This window comes from Necator americanus, chromosome X (genome assembly GCF_031761385.1).
Source record: "Necator americanus strain Aroian chromosome X, whole genome shotgun sequence".
Taxonomy (NCBI): Eukaryota; Metazoa; Nematoda; class Chromadorea; order Rhabditida; family Ancylostomatidae; genus Necator; species Necator americanus.
The window spans coordinates 12344969-12357995 of NC_087376.1; the positions used below are offsets into that span (position 1 = coordinate 12344969).

The window sequence follows — 13027 nt, forward strand, 5'->3', positions numbered from 1 at the left end:
CCTCGGCCTCCAAAGATCCCCAGTCATCGATTTTGGGGAGCGATTGAGGAGGGAGCGTCGTGTTGAGGCTTCATCATTATTAATATTTTTCCCTCGGCCTCCAAAGATCCCCAGCCATCGATTTTGGTCATGCGTGAGAAGGTAGCGTCGTGTTGAGGCTTTATCGTTATGAATATTTTTCCCTCGGCCTCCAAAGATCCCCAGCCATCGATTTTGTTCATGCGTGAGAAGGTAGCGTCGTGTTCAGGCTTCATCATTATTAATATTTTTCCCTCGGCCTCCAAAGATCCCCAGCCATCGATTTTGTTCATGCGTGAGAAGGTAGCGTCGTGTTGAGGCTTTATCGTTATGAATATTTTTCCCTCGGCCTCCAAAGATCCCCAGACATCGATTTTGTTCATGCGTGAGAAGGTAGCGTCGTGTTGAGGCTTCATCATTATGAATATTTTTCCCTCGGCCTCGAAAGATCCCCAGCCATCGATTTTGTTCATGCGTGAGAAGGTAGCGTCGTGTTGAGGCTTCATCATTATTAATATTTTTCCCTCGGCCTCCAAAGATCCCCAGTCATCGATTTTGTTCATGCGTGAGAAGGTAGCGTCGTGTTGAGGCTTTATCATTATGAATATTTTTCCCTCGGCCTCCAAAGATCCCCAGCCATCGATTTTGTTCATGCGTGAGAAGGTAGCGTCGTGTTGAGGCTTCATCATTATGAATATTTTTCCCTCGGCCTCCAAAGATCCTCAGTCATCGATTTTGTTCATGCGTGAGAAGGTAGCGTCGTGTTGAGGCTTCATCATTATGAATATTTTTCCCTCGGCCTCCAAAGATCCCCAGCCATCGATTTTGGTCAGCGTGAGAAGGTAGCGTCGTGTTGAGGCTTCATCATTATGAATATTTTTCCCTCGGCCTCCAAAGATCCCCAGCCATCGACTTTGTTCATGCGTGAGAAGGTAGCGTCGTGTTGAGGCTTCATCATTATTAATATTTTTCCCTCGGCCTCGAAAGATCCCCAGTCATCGATTTTGTTCATGCGTGAGAAGGTAGCGTCGTGTTGAGGCTTTATCGTTATGAATATTTTTCCCTCGGCCTCCAAAGATCCCCAGCCATCGATTTTGTTCATGCGTGAGAAGGTAGCGTCGTGTTGAGGCTCTATCGTTATGAATATTTTTCCCTCGGCCTCCAAAGATCCCCAGTCATCGATTTTGTTCATGCGTGAGAAGGTAGCGTCGTGTTGAGGCTTTATCATTATTAATATTTTTCCCTCGGCCTCCAAAGATCCCCAGCCATCGATTTTGTTCATGCGTGAGAAGGTAGCGTCGTGTTGAGGCTTTATCTTTATGAATATTTTTCCCTCGGCCTCCAAAGATCCCCAGCCATCGATTTTGTTCATGCGTGAGAAGGTAGCGTCGTGTTGAGGCTTCATCATTATGAATATTTTTCCCTCGGCCTCCAAAGATCCCCAGCCATCGATTTTGTTCATGCGTGAGAAGGTAGCGTCGTGTTGAGGCTTCGTCATTATGAATATTTTTCCCTCGGCCTCGAAAGATCCCCAGCCATCGATTTTGGGGCATGATTGAGAAGGTAGCGTCGTGTTGAGGCTTCATCATTATTAATATTTTTCCCTCGGCCTCCAAAGATCCCCAGCCATCGATTTTGTTCATGCGATTGAGAAGGTAGCGTCGTGTTGAGGCTTTATCGTTATGAATATTTTTCCCTCGGCCTCCAAAGATCCCCAGCCATCGATTTTGTTCATGCGTGAGAAGGTAGCGTCGTGTTGAGGCTTCGTCATTATGAATATTTTTCCCTCGGCCTCCAAAGATCCCCAGTCATCGATTTTGTTCATGCGTGAGAAGGTAGCGTCGTGTTGAGGCTTAATCATTATTAATATTTTTCCCTCGGCCTCGAAAGATCCCCAGCCATCGATTTTGTTCATGCGTGAGAAGGTAGCGTCGTGTTGAGGCTTTATCGTTATGAATATTTTTCCCTCGGCCTCCAAAGATCCCCAGCCATCGATTTTGTTCATGCGTGAGAAGGTAGCGTCGTGTTGAGGCTTCATCATTATTAATATTTTTCCCTCGGCCTCGAAAGATCCCCAGCCATCGATTTTGTTCATGCGTGTGAAGGTAGCGTCGTGTTGAAGCTTTATCGTTATGAATATTTTTCCCTCGGCCTCCAAAGATCCCCAGACATCGATTTTGTTCATGCGTGAGAAGGTAGCGTCGTGTTGAGGCTTCGTCATTATGAATATTTTTCCCTCGGCCTCGAAAGATCCCCAGCCATCGATTTTGTTCATGCGTGAGAAGGTAGCGTCGTGTTGAGGCTTAATCATTATTAATATTTTTCCCTCGGCCTCGAAAGATCCCCAGCCATCGATTTTGTTCATGCGTGAGAAGGTAGCGTCGTGTTGAGGCTTCATCATTATGAATATTTTTCCCTCGGCCTCCAAAGATCCCCAGCCATCGATTTTGGTCAGCGTGAGAAGGTAGCGTCGTGTTGAGGCTTCATCATTATTAATATTTTTCCCTCGGCCTCCAAAGATCCCCAGCCATCGATTTTGTTCATGCGTGAGAAGGTAGCGTCGTGTTCAGGCTTCATCATTATGAATATTTTTCCCTCGGCCTCCAAAGATCCTCAGTCATCGATTTTGTTCATGCGATTGAGAAGGTAGCGTCGTGTTGAGGCTTCGTCATTATGAATATTTTTCCCTCGGCCTCCAAAGATCCCCAGTCATCGATTTTGTTCAGGGCGATTGAGGAGGGAGCGTCGTGTTGAGGCTTCATCATTATTAATATTTTTCCCTCGGCCTCCAAAGATCCCCAGCCATCGATTTTGTTCATGCGTGAGAAGGTAGCGTCGTGTTGAGGCTTTATCGTTATGAATATTTTTCCCTCGGCCTCCAAAGATCCCCAGCCATCGATTTTGTTCATGCGTGAGAAGGTAGCGTCGTGTTGAGGCTTCATCATTATGAATATTTTTCCCTCGGCCTCCAAAGATCCCCAGTCATCGATTTTGTTCATGCGTTGAGAAGGTAGCGTCGTGTTGAGGCTTCATCATTATGAATATTTTTCCCTCGGCCTCCAAAGATCCCCAGTCATCGATTTTGTTCAGCGTGAGAAGGTAGCGTCGTGTTGAGGCTTCATCATTATGAATATTTTTCCCTCGGCCTCCAAAGATCCCCAGTCATCGATTTTGTTGGCGATTGAGGGGGTAGCGTCGTGTTGAGGCTTAATCATTATTAATATTTTTCCCTCGGCCTCCAAAGATCCCCAGCCATCGATTTTGTTCATGCGTGAGAAGGTAGCGTCGTGTTGAGGCTTTATCGTTATGAATATTTTTCCCTCGGCCTCCAAAGATCCCCAGCCATCGATTTTGTTCATGCGGTTGAGGGGGAAGCGTCGTGTTGAGGCTTCATCATTATGAATATTTTTCCCTCGGCCTCCAAAGATCCCCAGCCATCGATTTTGTTCATGCGTGAGAAGGTAGCGTCGTGTTGAGGCTTCATCATTATTAATATTTTTCCCTCGGCCTCCAAAGATCCCCAGCCATCGATTTTGTTCATGCGTGAGAAGGTAGCGTCGTGTTGAGGCTTCATCATTATGAATATTTTTCCCTCGGCCTCCAAAGATCCCCAGCCATCGATTTTGTTCATGCGTGAGAAGGTAGCGTCGTGTTGAGGCTTCATCATTATGAATATTTTTCCCTCGGCCTCCAAAGATCCCCAGACATCGATTTTGTTCATGCGTGAGAAGGTAGCGTCGTGTTGAGGCTTCGTCATTATGAATATTTTTCCCTCTGCCTCCAGAGATCCCCATACATCGATTTTGTTCATGCGTAAGAAGGTAGCGTCGTGTTCAGGCTTCATCATTATTAATATTTTTCCCTCGGCCTCCAAAGATCCCCAGCCATCGATTTTGTTCATGCGTGAGAAGGTAGCGTCGTGTTGAGGCTTTATCGTTATGAATATTTTTCCCTCGGCCTCCAAAGATCCCCAGCCATCGATTTTGTTCATGCGTGAGAAGGTAGCGTCGTGTTGAGGCTTCATCATTATGAATATTTTTCCCTCGGCCTCCAAAGATCCCCAGCCATCGATTTTGTTCATGCGTGAGAAGGTAGCGTCGTGTTGAGGCTTCATCATTATGAATATTTTTCCCTCGGCCTCCAAAGATCCCCAGCCATCGATTTTGTTCATGCGTGAGAAGGTAGCGTCGTGTTGAGGCTTCATCATTATGAATATTTTTCCCTCGGCCTCCAAAGATCCCCAGACATCGATTTTGTTCATGCGTGAGAAGGTAGCGTCGTGTTGAGGCTTCATCATTATGAATATTTTTCCCTCGGCCTCCAAAGATCCCCAGCCATCGATTTTGTTCATGCGTGAGAAGGTAGCGTCGTGTTCAGGCTTCATCATTATTAATATTTTTCCCTCGGCCTCCAAAGATCCCCAGCCATCGACTTTGTTCATGCGTAAGAAGGTAGCGTCGTGTTCAGGCTTCATCATTATTAATATTTTTCCCTCGGCCTCCAAAGATCCCCAGCCATCGATTTTGTTCATGCGTGAGAAGGTAGCGTCGTGTTGAGGCTTCATCATTATGAATATTTTTCCCTCGGCCTCCAAAGATCCCCAGCCATCGATTTTGGTCATGCGTGAGAAGGTAGCGTCGTGTTGAGGCTTCGTCATTATGAATATTTTTCCCTCGGCCTCGAAAGATCCCCAGCCATCGATTTTGTTCATGCGTGTGAAGGTAGCGTCGTGTTGAGGCTTTATCGTTATGAATATTTTTCCCTCGGCCTCCAAAGATCCCCAGACATCGATTTTGTTCATGCGTGAGAAGGTAGCGTCGTGTTGAGGCTTCGTCATTATGAATATTTTTCCCTCGGCCTCGAAAGATCCCCAGCCATCGATTTTGTTGGGGAGTGAGGGGAAGGTAGCGTCGTGTTGAGGCTTCATCATTATTAATATTTTTCCCTCGGCCTCCAAAGATCCCCAGCCATCGATTTTGTTCATGCGTGAGAAGGTAGCGTCGTGTTGAGGCTTCATCATTATGAATATTTTTCCCTCGGCCTCCAAAGATCCCCAGTCATCGATTTTGTTCATGCGTGAGAAGGTAGCGTCGTGTTGAGGCTTCGTCATTATGAATATTTTTCCCTCGGCCTCCAAAGATCCCCAGTCATCGATTTTGGGGGCTATTGAGGGGGAAGCGTCGTGTTGAGGCTTAATCATTATTAATATTTTTCCCTCGGCCTCCAAAGATCCCCAGCCATCGATTTTGTTCATGCGTGAGAAGGTAGCGTCGTGTTGAGGCTTCATCATTATTAATATTTTTCCCTCGGCCTCCAAAGATCCCCAGCCATCGATTTTGTTCATGCGTGAGAAGGTAGCGTCGTGTTGAGGCTTCGTCATTATGAATATTTTTCCCTCGGCCTCCAAAGATCCCCAGTCATCGATTTTGTTCATGCGTGAGAAGGTAGCGTCGTGTTGAGGCTTCATCATTATTAATATTTTTCCCTCGGCCTCCAAAGATCCCCAGCCATCGATTTTGTTCATGCGTGAGAAGGTAGCGTCGTGTTGAGGCTTCATCATTATGAATATTTTTCCCTCGGCCTCCAATGATCCCCAGTCATCGATTTTGTTCATGCGTTGAGAAGGTAGCGTCGTGTTGAGGCTTCATCATTATGAATATTTTTCCCTCGGCCTCCAAAGATCCCCAGTCATCGATTTTGTTCATGCGTGAGAAGGTAGCGTCGTGTTGAGGCTTCATCATTATGAATATTTTTCCCTCGGCCTCCAAAGATCCCCAGCCATCGATTTTGTTCATGCGTGAGAAGGTAGCGTCGTGTTGAGGCTTCATCATTATGAATATTTTTCCCTCGGCCTCCAAAGATCCCCAGTCATCGATTTTGGGGGCGATTGAGGGGGAAGCGTCGTGTTGAGGCTTCGTCATTATGAATATTTTTCCCTCGGCCTCCAAAGATCCCCAGTCATCGATTTTGTTCATGCGTGAGAAGGTAGCGTCGTGTTGAGGCTTCATCATTATGAATATTTTTCCCTCGGCCTCCAAAGATCCCCAGCCATCGATTTTGTTCATGCGTGAGAAGGTAGCGTCGTGTTGAGGCTTCGTCATTATGAATATTTTTCCCTCGGCCTCCAAAGATCCCCAGACATCGATTTTGTTCATGCGTGAGAAGGTAGCGTCGTGTTGAGGCTTCATCATTATGAATATTTTTCCCTCGGCCTCCAAAGATCCCCAGTCATCGATTTTGTTCATGCGTGAGAAGGTAGCGTCGTGTTGAGGCTTCATCATTATGAATATTTTTCCCTCGGCCTCCAAAGATCCCCAGTCATCGATTTTGTTCATGCGTGATGAGGGGGAAGCGTCGTGTTGAGGCTTCGTCATTATGAATATTTTTCCCTCGGCCTCCAAAGATCCCCAGTCATCGATTTTGTTCACGCGTGAGAAGGTAGCGTCGTGTTGAGGCTTCGTCATTATGAATATTTTTCCCTCGGCCTCCAAAGATCCCCAGCCATCGATTTTGTTCATGCGTGAGAAGGTAGCGTCGTGTTGAGGCTTCGTCATTATGAATATTTTTCCCTCGGCCTCCAAAGATCCCCAGTCATCGATTTTGTTCACGCGTGAGAAGGTTGCGTTGTGTTGAGGCTTCGTCATTATGAATATTTTTCCCTCGGCCTCCAAAGATCCCCAGTCATCGATTTTGTTCATGCGTGAGAAGGTAGCGTTGTGTTGAGGCTTCGTCATTATGAATATTTTTCCCTCGGCCTCCAAAGATCCCCAGTCATCGATTTTGTTCACGCGTGAGAAGGTAGCGTTGTGTTGAGGCTTCGTCATTATGAATATTTTTACCTCGGCCTCCAAAGATCCCCAGTCATCGATTTTGTTCATGCGTGAGAAGGTAGCGTTGTGTTGAGGCTTCGTCATTATGAATATTTTTCCCTCTGCCTCCAGAGATCCCCAGTCATCGATTTTGTTCATGCGATTGAGAAGGTAGCGTCGTGTTGAGGCTTCATCATTATGAATATTTTTCCCTCGGCCTCCAAAGATCCCCAGTCATCGATTTTGTTCATGCGATTGAGGGGGAAGCGTCGTGTTGAGGCTTCGTCATTATGAATATTTTTCCCTCTGCCTCCAAAGATCCCCAGTCATCGATTTTGTTCATGCGTGAGAAGGTAGCGTCGTGTTGAGGCTCTATCGTTATGAATATTTTTCCCTCGGCCTCCAAAGATCCCCAGTCATCGATTTTGTTCATGCGTGAGAAGGTAGCGTCGTGTTGAGGCTTCATCATTATTAATATTTTTCCCTCGGCCTCCAAAGATCCCCAGACATCGATTTTGTTCATGCGTGAGAAGGTAGCGTCGTGTTGAGGCTTCGTCATTATGAATATTTTTCCCTCGGCCTCCAAAGATCCCCAGCCATCGATTTTGTTCATGCGTGAGAAGGTAGCGTCGTGTTGAGGCTTCGTCATTATGAATATTTTTCCCTCGGCCTCCAAAGATCCCCAGTCATCGATTTTGTTCACGCGTGAGAAGGTAGCGTCGTGTTGAGGCTTCATCATTATTAATATTTTTCCCTCGGCCTCCAAAGATCCCCAGTCATCGATTTTGGGGGCGATTGAGGGGGAAGCGTCGTGTTGAGGCTTCGTCATTATGAATATTTTTCCCTCGGCCTCCAAAGATCCCCAGTCATCGATTTTGTTCACGCGTGAGAAGGTAGCGTCGTGTTGAGGCTTCATCATTATGAATATTTTTCCCTCGGCCTCCAAAGATCCCCAGCCATCGATTTTGTTCATGCGTGAGAAGGTAGCGTCGTGTTGAGGCTTCATCATTATGAATATTTTTCCCTCGGCCTCCAAAGATCCCCAGTCATCGATTTTGTGGATGCGATTGAGGAGGTAGCGTCGTGTTGAGGCTTCATCATTATGAATATTTTTCCCTCGGCCTCCAAAGATCCCCAGCCATCGATTTTGTTCATGCGTGAGAAGGTAGCGTCGTGTTCAGGCTTCATCATTATTAATATTTTTCCCTCGGCCTCCAAGGATCTCCAGTCATCGATTTTGGGGGCGATTGAGGGGGAAGCGTCGAGTTCAGGCTTCGTCATTATGAATATTTTTCCCTCTGCCTCCAGAGATCCCCATACATCGATTTTGTTCATGCGTGAGAAGGTAGCGTCGTGTTGAGGCTTCGTCATTATGAATATTTTTCCCTCGGCCTCCAAAGATCCCCAGCCATCGATTTTGTTCATGCGTGAGGAGGTAGCGTCGTGTTGAGGCTTTATCGTTATGAATATTTTTCCCTCGGCCTCCAAAGATCCCCAGCCATCGATTTTGTTCATGCGTGAGAAGGTAGCGTCGTGTTGAGGCTTCGTCATTATGAATATTTTTCCCTCGGCCTCCAAAGATCCCCAGTCATCGATTTTGTTGATGCGTGAGAAGGTAAGCGTCGTGTTGAGGCTTCATCATTATGAATATTTTTCCCTCGGCCTCCAAAGATCCCCAGTCATCGATTTTGTTCATGCGTGAGAAGGTAGCGTCGTGTTGAGGCTTCGTCATTATGAATATTTTTCCCTCGGCCTCGAAAGATCCCCAGCCATCGATTTTGTTCATGCGTGAGAAGGTAGCGTCGTGTTGAGGCTTCGTCATTATGAATATTTTTCCCTCGGCCTCCAAAGATCCCCAGTCATCGATTTTGTTCATGCGTGAGAAGGTAGCGTCGTGTTGAGGCTTCATCATTATGAATATTTTTCCCTCGGCCTCCAAAGATCCCCAGTCATCGATTTTGTTCATGCGTGAGAAGGTAGCGTCGTGTTGAGGCTTCGTCATTATGAATATTTTTCCCTCTGCCTCCAGAGATCCCCAGTCATCGATTTTGTTCACGCGTGAGAAGGTTGCGTTGTGTTGAGGCTTCGTCATTATGAATATTTTTCCCTCGGCCTCCAAAGATCCCCAGTCATCGATTTTGTTCACGCGTGAGAAGGTAGCGTCGTGTTGAGGCTTCGTCATAATAAATATTTTTCCCTCGGCCTCCAAAGATCCCCAGTCATCGATTTTGTTCGCGATGCGTGGGAAGGTAGCGTTGTGTTGAGGCTTCGTCATTATTAATATTTTTCCCTCGGCCTCCAAAGATCCCCAGCCATCGATTTTGTTCACGCGTGAGAAGGTAGCGTCGTGTTGAGGCTTCGTCATTATGAATATTTTTACCTCGGCCTCCAGAGATCCCCAGTCATCGATTTTGTTCATGCGTGAGAAGGTAGCGTCGTGTTGAGGCTTCGTCATTATGAATATTTTTCCCTCGGCCTCCAAAGATCCCCAGCCATCGATTTTGTTCATGCGTGAGAAGGTAGCGTCGTGTTGAGGCTTTATCGTTATGAATATTTTTCCCTCGGCCTCCAAAGATCCCCAGCCATCGATTTTGTTCATGCGTGAGAAGGTAGCGTCGTGTTGAGGCTTCGTCATTATGAATATTTTTCCCTCGGCCTCCAAAGATCCCCAGCCATCGATTTTGTTCATGCGTGAGAAGGTAGCGTCGTGTTGAGGCTTCATCATTATGAATATTTTTCCCTCGGCCTCCAAAGATCCCCAGTCATCGATTTTGTTCATGCGTGAGAAGGTATCGTTGTGTTGAAGCTTCGTCATTATGAATATTTTTCCCTCGGCCTCCAAAGATCCCCAGTCATCGATTTTGTTCATGCGTGAGAAGGTTGCGTTGTGTTGAGGCTTCATCATTATTAATACATTTCCCTCGGCCTCCAAAGATCCCCAGCCATCGATTTTGGTCATGCGATGAGAAGGTAGCGTCGTGTTGAGGCTTCATCATTATGAATATTTTTCCCTCGGCCTCCAAAGATCCCCAGTCATCGATTTTGGGGGGTTGATGAGAGGAGGTAGCGTCGTGTTGAGGCTTCATCATTATGAATATTTTTCCCTCGGCCTCCAAAGATCCCCAGTCATCGATTTTGTTATGCGTGAGAAGGTAGCGTCGTGTTGAGGCTTCATCATTATTAATATTTTTCCCTCGGCCTCCAAAGATCCCCAGTCATTGATTTTGTTCATGCGTGAGAAGGTAGCGTCGTGTTGAGGCTTCATCATTATGAATATTTTTCCCTCGGCCTCCAAAGATCCCCAGCCATCGATTTTGGTCATGCGTGAGAAGGTAGCGTCGTGTTGAGGCTTCATCATTATTAATATTTTTCCCTCGGCCTCCAAAGATCCCCAGCCATCGATTTTGTTCATGCGTGAGAAGGTAGCGTCGTGTTGAGGCTTCATCATTATGAATATTTTTCCCTCGGCCTCCAATGATCCCCAGACATCGATTTTGTTCATGCGTGAGAAGGTAGCGTCGTGTTGAGGCTTTATCGTTATGAATATTTTTCCCTCGGCCTCCAGAGATCCTCAGTCATCGATTTTGGGGGCGATTCATCATTATTAATATTTTTCCCTCGGCCTCGAAAGATTCCCAGCCATCGATTTTGTTCATGCGTGAGAAGGTAGCGTCGTGTTGAGGCTTCGTCATTATGAATATTTTTCCCTCGGCCTCCAAAGATCCCCAGCCATCGACTTTGTTCATGCGTAAGAAGGTAGCGTCGTGTTGAGGCTTCATCATTATGAATATTTTTCCCTCGGCCTCCAAAGATCCCCAGCCATCGATTTTGTTCATGCGTTGAGAAGGTAGCGTCGTGTTGAGGCTTCGTCATTATGAATATTTTTCCCTCGGCCTCCAAAGATCCCCAGTCATCGATTTTGTTCATGCGATTGAGAAGGTAGCGTCGTGTTGAGGCTTCATCATTATTAATATTTTTCCCTCGGCCTCCAAAGATCCCCAGTCATCGATTTTGTTCAGGCGATTGAGAAGGTAGCGTCGTGTTGAGGCTTCGTCATTATGAATATTTTTCCCTCGGCCTCCAAAGATCCCCAGTCATCGATTTTGTTCATGCGTTTGAAGGTGAGCGTCGTGTTGAGGCTTCGTCATTATGAATATTTTTCCCTCGGCCTCCAAAGATCCCCAGCCATCGATTTTGTTCATGCGTTGAGAAGGTAGCGTCGTGTTGAGGCTTTATCGTTATGAATATTTTTCCCTCGGCCTCCAAAGATCCCCAGCCATCGATTTTGTTCATGCGTGAGAAGGTAGCGTCGTGTTGAGGCTTCGTCATTATGAATATTTTTCCCTCGGCCTCCAAAGATCCCCAGTCATCGATTTTGGGGGCGATTGAGGGGGTAGCGTCGTGTTGAGGCTTCGTCATTATGAATATTTTTCCCTCGGCCTCCAAAGATCCCCAGCCATCGATTTTGTTCATGCGTGAGAAGGTAGCGTCGTGTTGAGGCTTCATCATTATGAATATTTTTCCCTCGGCCTCCAAAGATCCCCAGCCATCGATTTTGTTCATGCGTGAGAAGGTAGCGTCGTGTTGAGGCTTCATCATTATGAATATTTTTCCCTCGGCCTCCAAAGATCCCCAGTCATCGATTTTGTTCATGCGATTGAGAAGGTAGCGTCGTGTTGAGGCTTCATCATTATGAATATTTTTCCCTCGGCCTCCAAAGATCCCCAGTCATCGATTTTGTTCATGCGTTGAGAAGGTAGCGTCGTGTTGAGGCTTCGTCATTATGAATATTTTTCCCTCGGCCTCCAAAGATCCCCAGCCATCGATTTTGGTCATGCGATTGAGAAGGTAGCGTCGTGTTGAGGCTTCATCATTATTAATATTTTTCCCTCGGCCTCCAAAGATCCCCAGTCATCGATTTTGTTCATGCGTGAGGAGGTAGCGTCGTGTTGAGGCTTCATCATTATGAATATTTTTCCCTCGGCCTCCAATGATCCCCAGTCATCGATTTTGTTGGAAGTGGTGTGTTGAGGCTTCATCATTATTAATATTTTTCCCTCGGCCTCCAATGATCCCCAGTCATTGATTTTGAGGGCGGTTGAGGGGGAAGCGTCGTGTTGAGGCTTCATCATTATGAATATTTTTCCCTCGGCCTCCAATGATCCCCAGACATCGATTTTGTTCATGCGATTGAGATGGTAGCGTCGTGTTGAGGCTTCATCATTATGAATATTTTTCCCTCGGCCTCCAAAGATCCCCAGTCATCGATTTTGTTCATGCGTTGAGAAGGTAGCGTCGTGTTGAGGCTTCATCATTATGAATATTTTTCCCTCGGCCTCCAAAGATCCCCAGTCATCGATTTTGTTCATGCGTGAGAAGGTAGCGTCGTGTTGAGGCTTCATCATTATGAATATTTTTCCCTCTGCCTCCAAAGATCCCCAGTCATCGATTTTGTTGATGCTTGAGAAGGTAGCGTCGTGTTTAGGCTTCGTCATTATGAATATTTTTCCCTCGGCCTCCAAAGATCCCCAGTCATCGATTTTGGTCATGCGTTGAGAAGGTAGCCTCGTGTTGAGGCTTCATCATTATTAATATTTTTCCCTCGGCCTCCAAAGATCCCCAGCCATCGATTTTGTTCATGCGTGAGAAGGTAGCGTCGTGTTGAGGCTTCATCATTATGAATATTTTTCCCTCGGCCTCCAAAGATCCCCAGCCATCGATTTTGTTCATGCGTGAGAAGGTAGCGTCGTGTTGAGGCTTCATCATTATGAATATTTTTCCCTCGGCCTCCAAAGATCCCCAGTCCATCGATTTTGGTCATGCGATTGAGAAGGTAGCGTCGTGTTGAGGCTTCATCATTATTAATATTTTTCCCTCGGCCTCCAAAGATCCCCAGACATCGATTTTGTTCAGCGATTGAGAAGGTAGCGTCGTGTTGAGGCTTCGTCATTATGAATATTTTTCCCTCGGCCTCCAAAGATCCCCAGCCATCGACTTTGTTCATGCGTAAGAAGGTAGCGTCGTGTTCAGGCTTCATCATTATTAATATTTTTCCCTCGGCCTCCAAAGATCCCCAGCCATCGATTTTGTTCATGCGTGAGAAGGTAGCGTCGTGTTCAGGCTTCATCATTATTAATATTTTTCCCTCGGCCTCCAAGGATCCCCAGTCATCGATTTTGGTCATGCGATTGAGAAGGTAG

The 13027-nt window shown here is 46.4% G+C and overlaps 15 protein-coding genes across 16 annotated transcripts; all 15 read right to left on the reverse strand.

Annotated features, from left to right (window-relative positions):
- Positions 1-23: 23 nt before the first annotated feature.
- RB195_022617 (uncharacterized protein) lies at positions 24-707 on the reverse strand (the record flags this gene model as incomplete). The annotated part of the gene is made up of 1 exon (XM_064209795.1): positions 24-707. One exon carries the CDS (start codon positions 705-707, stop codon positions 24-26), a length of 684 nt encoding a protein of 227 aa, XP_064065676.1.
- A 140-nt stretch (positions 708-847) lies between these two features.
- On the reverse strand, positions 848-1516 carry RB195_022618 (uncharacterized protein; the record flags this gene model as incomplete). Its single annotated transcript, XM_064209796.1, has 1 exon — positions 848-1516. The coding sequence occupies one exon, from the start codon at positions 1514-1516 to the stop codon at positions 848-850; it is 669 nt and encodes a 222-aa protein (XP_064065677.1).
- Positions 1517-1657: 141 nt separating this feature from the next.
- On the reverse strand, positions 1658-2419 carry RB195_022619 (uncharacterized protein; the record flags this gene model as incomplete). Its single annotated transcript, XM_064209797.1, has 1 exon — positions 1658-2419. The coding sequence occupies one exon, from the start codon at positions 2417-2419 to the stop codon at positions 1658-1660; it is 762 nt and encodes a 253-aa protein (XP_064065678.1).
- Positions 2420-2648: 229 nt separating this feature from the next.
- RB195_022620 (uncharacterized protein) lies at positions 2649-3017 on the reverse strand (the record flags this gene model as incomplete). Its single annotated transcript, XM_064209798.1, has 1 exon — positions 2649-3017. The coding sequence occupies one exon, from the start codon at positions 3015-3017 to the stop codon at positions 2649-2651; it is 369 nt and encodes a 122-aa protein (XP_064065679.1).
- Positions 3018-3373: 356 nt separating this feature from the next.
- On the reverse strand, positions 3374-5578 carry RB195_022621 (uncharacterized protein; the record flags this gene model as incomplete). The annotated part of the gene is made up of 1 exon (XM_064209799.1): positions 3374-5578. One exon carries the CDS (start codon positions 5576-5578, stop codon positions 3374-3376), a length of 2205 nt encoding a protein of 734 aa, XP_064065680.1.
- A 37-nt stretch (positions 5579-5615) lies between these two features.
- RB195_022622 (uncharacterized protein) lies at positions 5616-6986 on the reverse strand (the record flags this gene model as incomplete). Its single annotated transcript, XM_064209800.1, has 1 exon — positions 5616-6986. One exon carries the CDS (start codon positions 6984-6986, stop codon positions 5616-5618), a length of 1371 nt encoding a protein of 456 aa, XP_064065681.1.
- Positions 6987-7074: 88 nt separating this feature from the next.
- On the reverse strand, positions 7075-7800 carry RB195_022623 (uncharacterized protein; the record flags this gene model as incomplete). Its single annotated transcript, XM_064209801.1, has 1 exon — positions 7075-7800. One exon carries the CDS (start codon positions 7798-7800, stop codon positions 7075-7077), a length of 726 nt encoding a protein of 241 aa, XP_064065682.1.
- Positions 7801-7835: 35 nt separating this feature from the next.
- RB195_022624 (uncharacterized protein) lies at positions 7836-8378 on the reverse strand (the record flags this gene model as incomplete). Of its 2 annotated transcripts, none has more annotated exons than XM_064209803.1 (1): positions 7836-8378. In XM_064209803.1, one exon carries the CDS (start codon positions 8376-8378, stop codon positions 7836-7838), a length of 543 nt encoding a protein of 180 aa, XP_064065683.1. The 2 variants fall into 2 exon arrangements, with proteins under 2 accessions (XP_064065683.1, XP_064065684.1); XM_064209802.1 differs by having other exon boundaries at positions 7836-8342.
- A 37-nt stretch (positions 8379-8415) lies between these two features.
- Positions 8416-9786, reverse strand: RB195_022625 (uncharacterized protein; the record flags this gene model as incomplete). Its single annotated transcript, XM_064209804.1, has 1 exon — positions 8416-9786. The coding sequence occupies one exon, from the start codon at positions 9784-9786 to the stop codon at positions 8416-8418; it is 1371 nt and encodes a 456-aa protein (XP_064065685.1).
- Positions 9787-9915: 129 nt separating this feature from the next.
- RB195_022626 (uncharacterized protein) lies at positions 9916-10329 on the reverse strand (the record flags this gene model as incomplete). The annotated part of the gene is made up of 1 exon (XM_064209805.1): positions 9916-10329. One exon carries the CDS (start codon positions 10327-10329, stop codon positions 9916-9918), a length of 414 nt encoding a protein of 137 aa, XP_064065686.1.
- A 35-nt stretch (positions 10330-10364) lies between these two features.
- On the reverse strand, positions 10365-10754 carry RB195_022627 (uncharacterized protein; the record flags this gene model as incomplete). Its single annotated transcript, XM_064209806.1, has 1 exon — positions 10365-10754. The coding sequence occupies one exon, from the start codon at positions 10752-10754 to the stop codon at positions 10365-10367; it is 390 nt and encodes a 129-aa protein (XP_064065687.1).
- A 180-nt stretch (positions 10755-10934) lies between these two features.
- On the reverse strand, positions 10935-11480 carry RB195_022628 (uncharacterized protein; the record flags this gene model as incomplete). The annotated part of the gene is made up of 1 exon (XM_064209807.1): positions 10935-11480. One exon carries the CDS (start codon positions 11478-11480, stop codon positions 10935-10937), a length of 546 nt encoding a protein of 181 aa, XP_064065688.1.
- A 179-nt stretch (positions 11481-11659) lies between these two features.
- On the reverse strand, positions 11660-12013 carry RB195_022629 (uncharacterized protein; the record flags this gene model as incomplete). Its single annotated transcript, XM_064209808.1, has 1 exon — positions 11660-12013. One exon carries the CDS (start codon positions 12011-12013, stop codon positions 11660-11662), a length of 354 nt encoding a protein of 117 aa, XP_064065689.1.
- A 75-nt stretch (positions 12014-12088) lies between these two features.
- On the reverse strand, positions 12089-12322 carry RB195_022630 (uncharacterized protein; the record flags this gene model as incomplete). Its single annotated transcript, XM_064209809.1, has 1 exon — positions 12089-12322. One exon carries the CDS (start codon positions 12320-12322, stop codon positions 12089-12091), a length of 234 nt encoding a protein of 77 aa, XP_064065690.1.
- A 50-nt stretch (positions 12323-12372) lies between these two features.
- RB195_022631 (uncharacterized protein) lies at positions 12373-13011 on the reverse strand (the record flags this gene model as incomplete). The annotated part of the gene is made up of 1 exon (XM_064209810.1): positions 12373-13011. The coding sequence occupies one exon, from the start codon at positions 13009-13011 to the stop codon at positions 12373-12375; it is 639 nt and encodes a 212-aa protein (XP_064065691.1).
- Between the last annotated feature and the right edge of the window lie 16 nt (positions 13012-13027).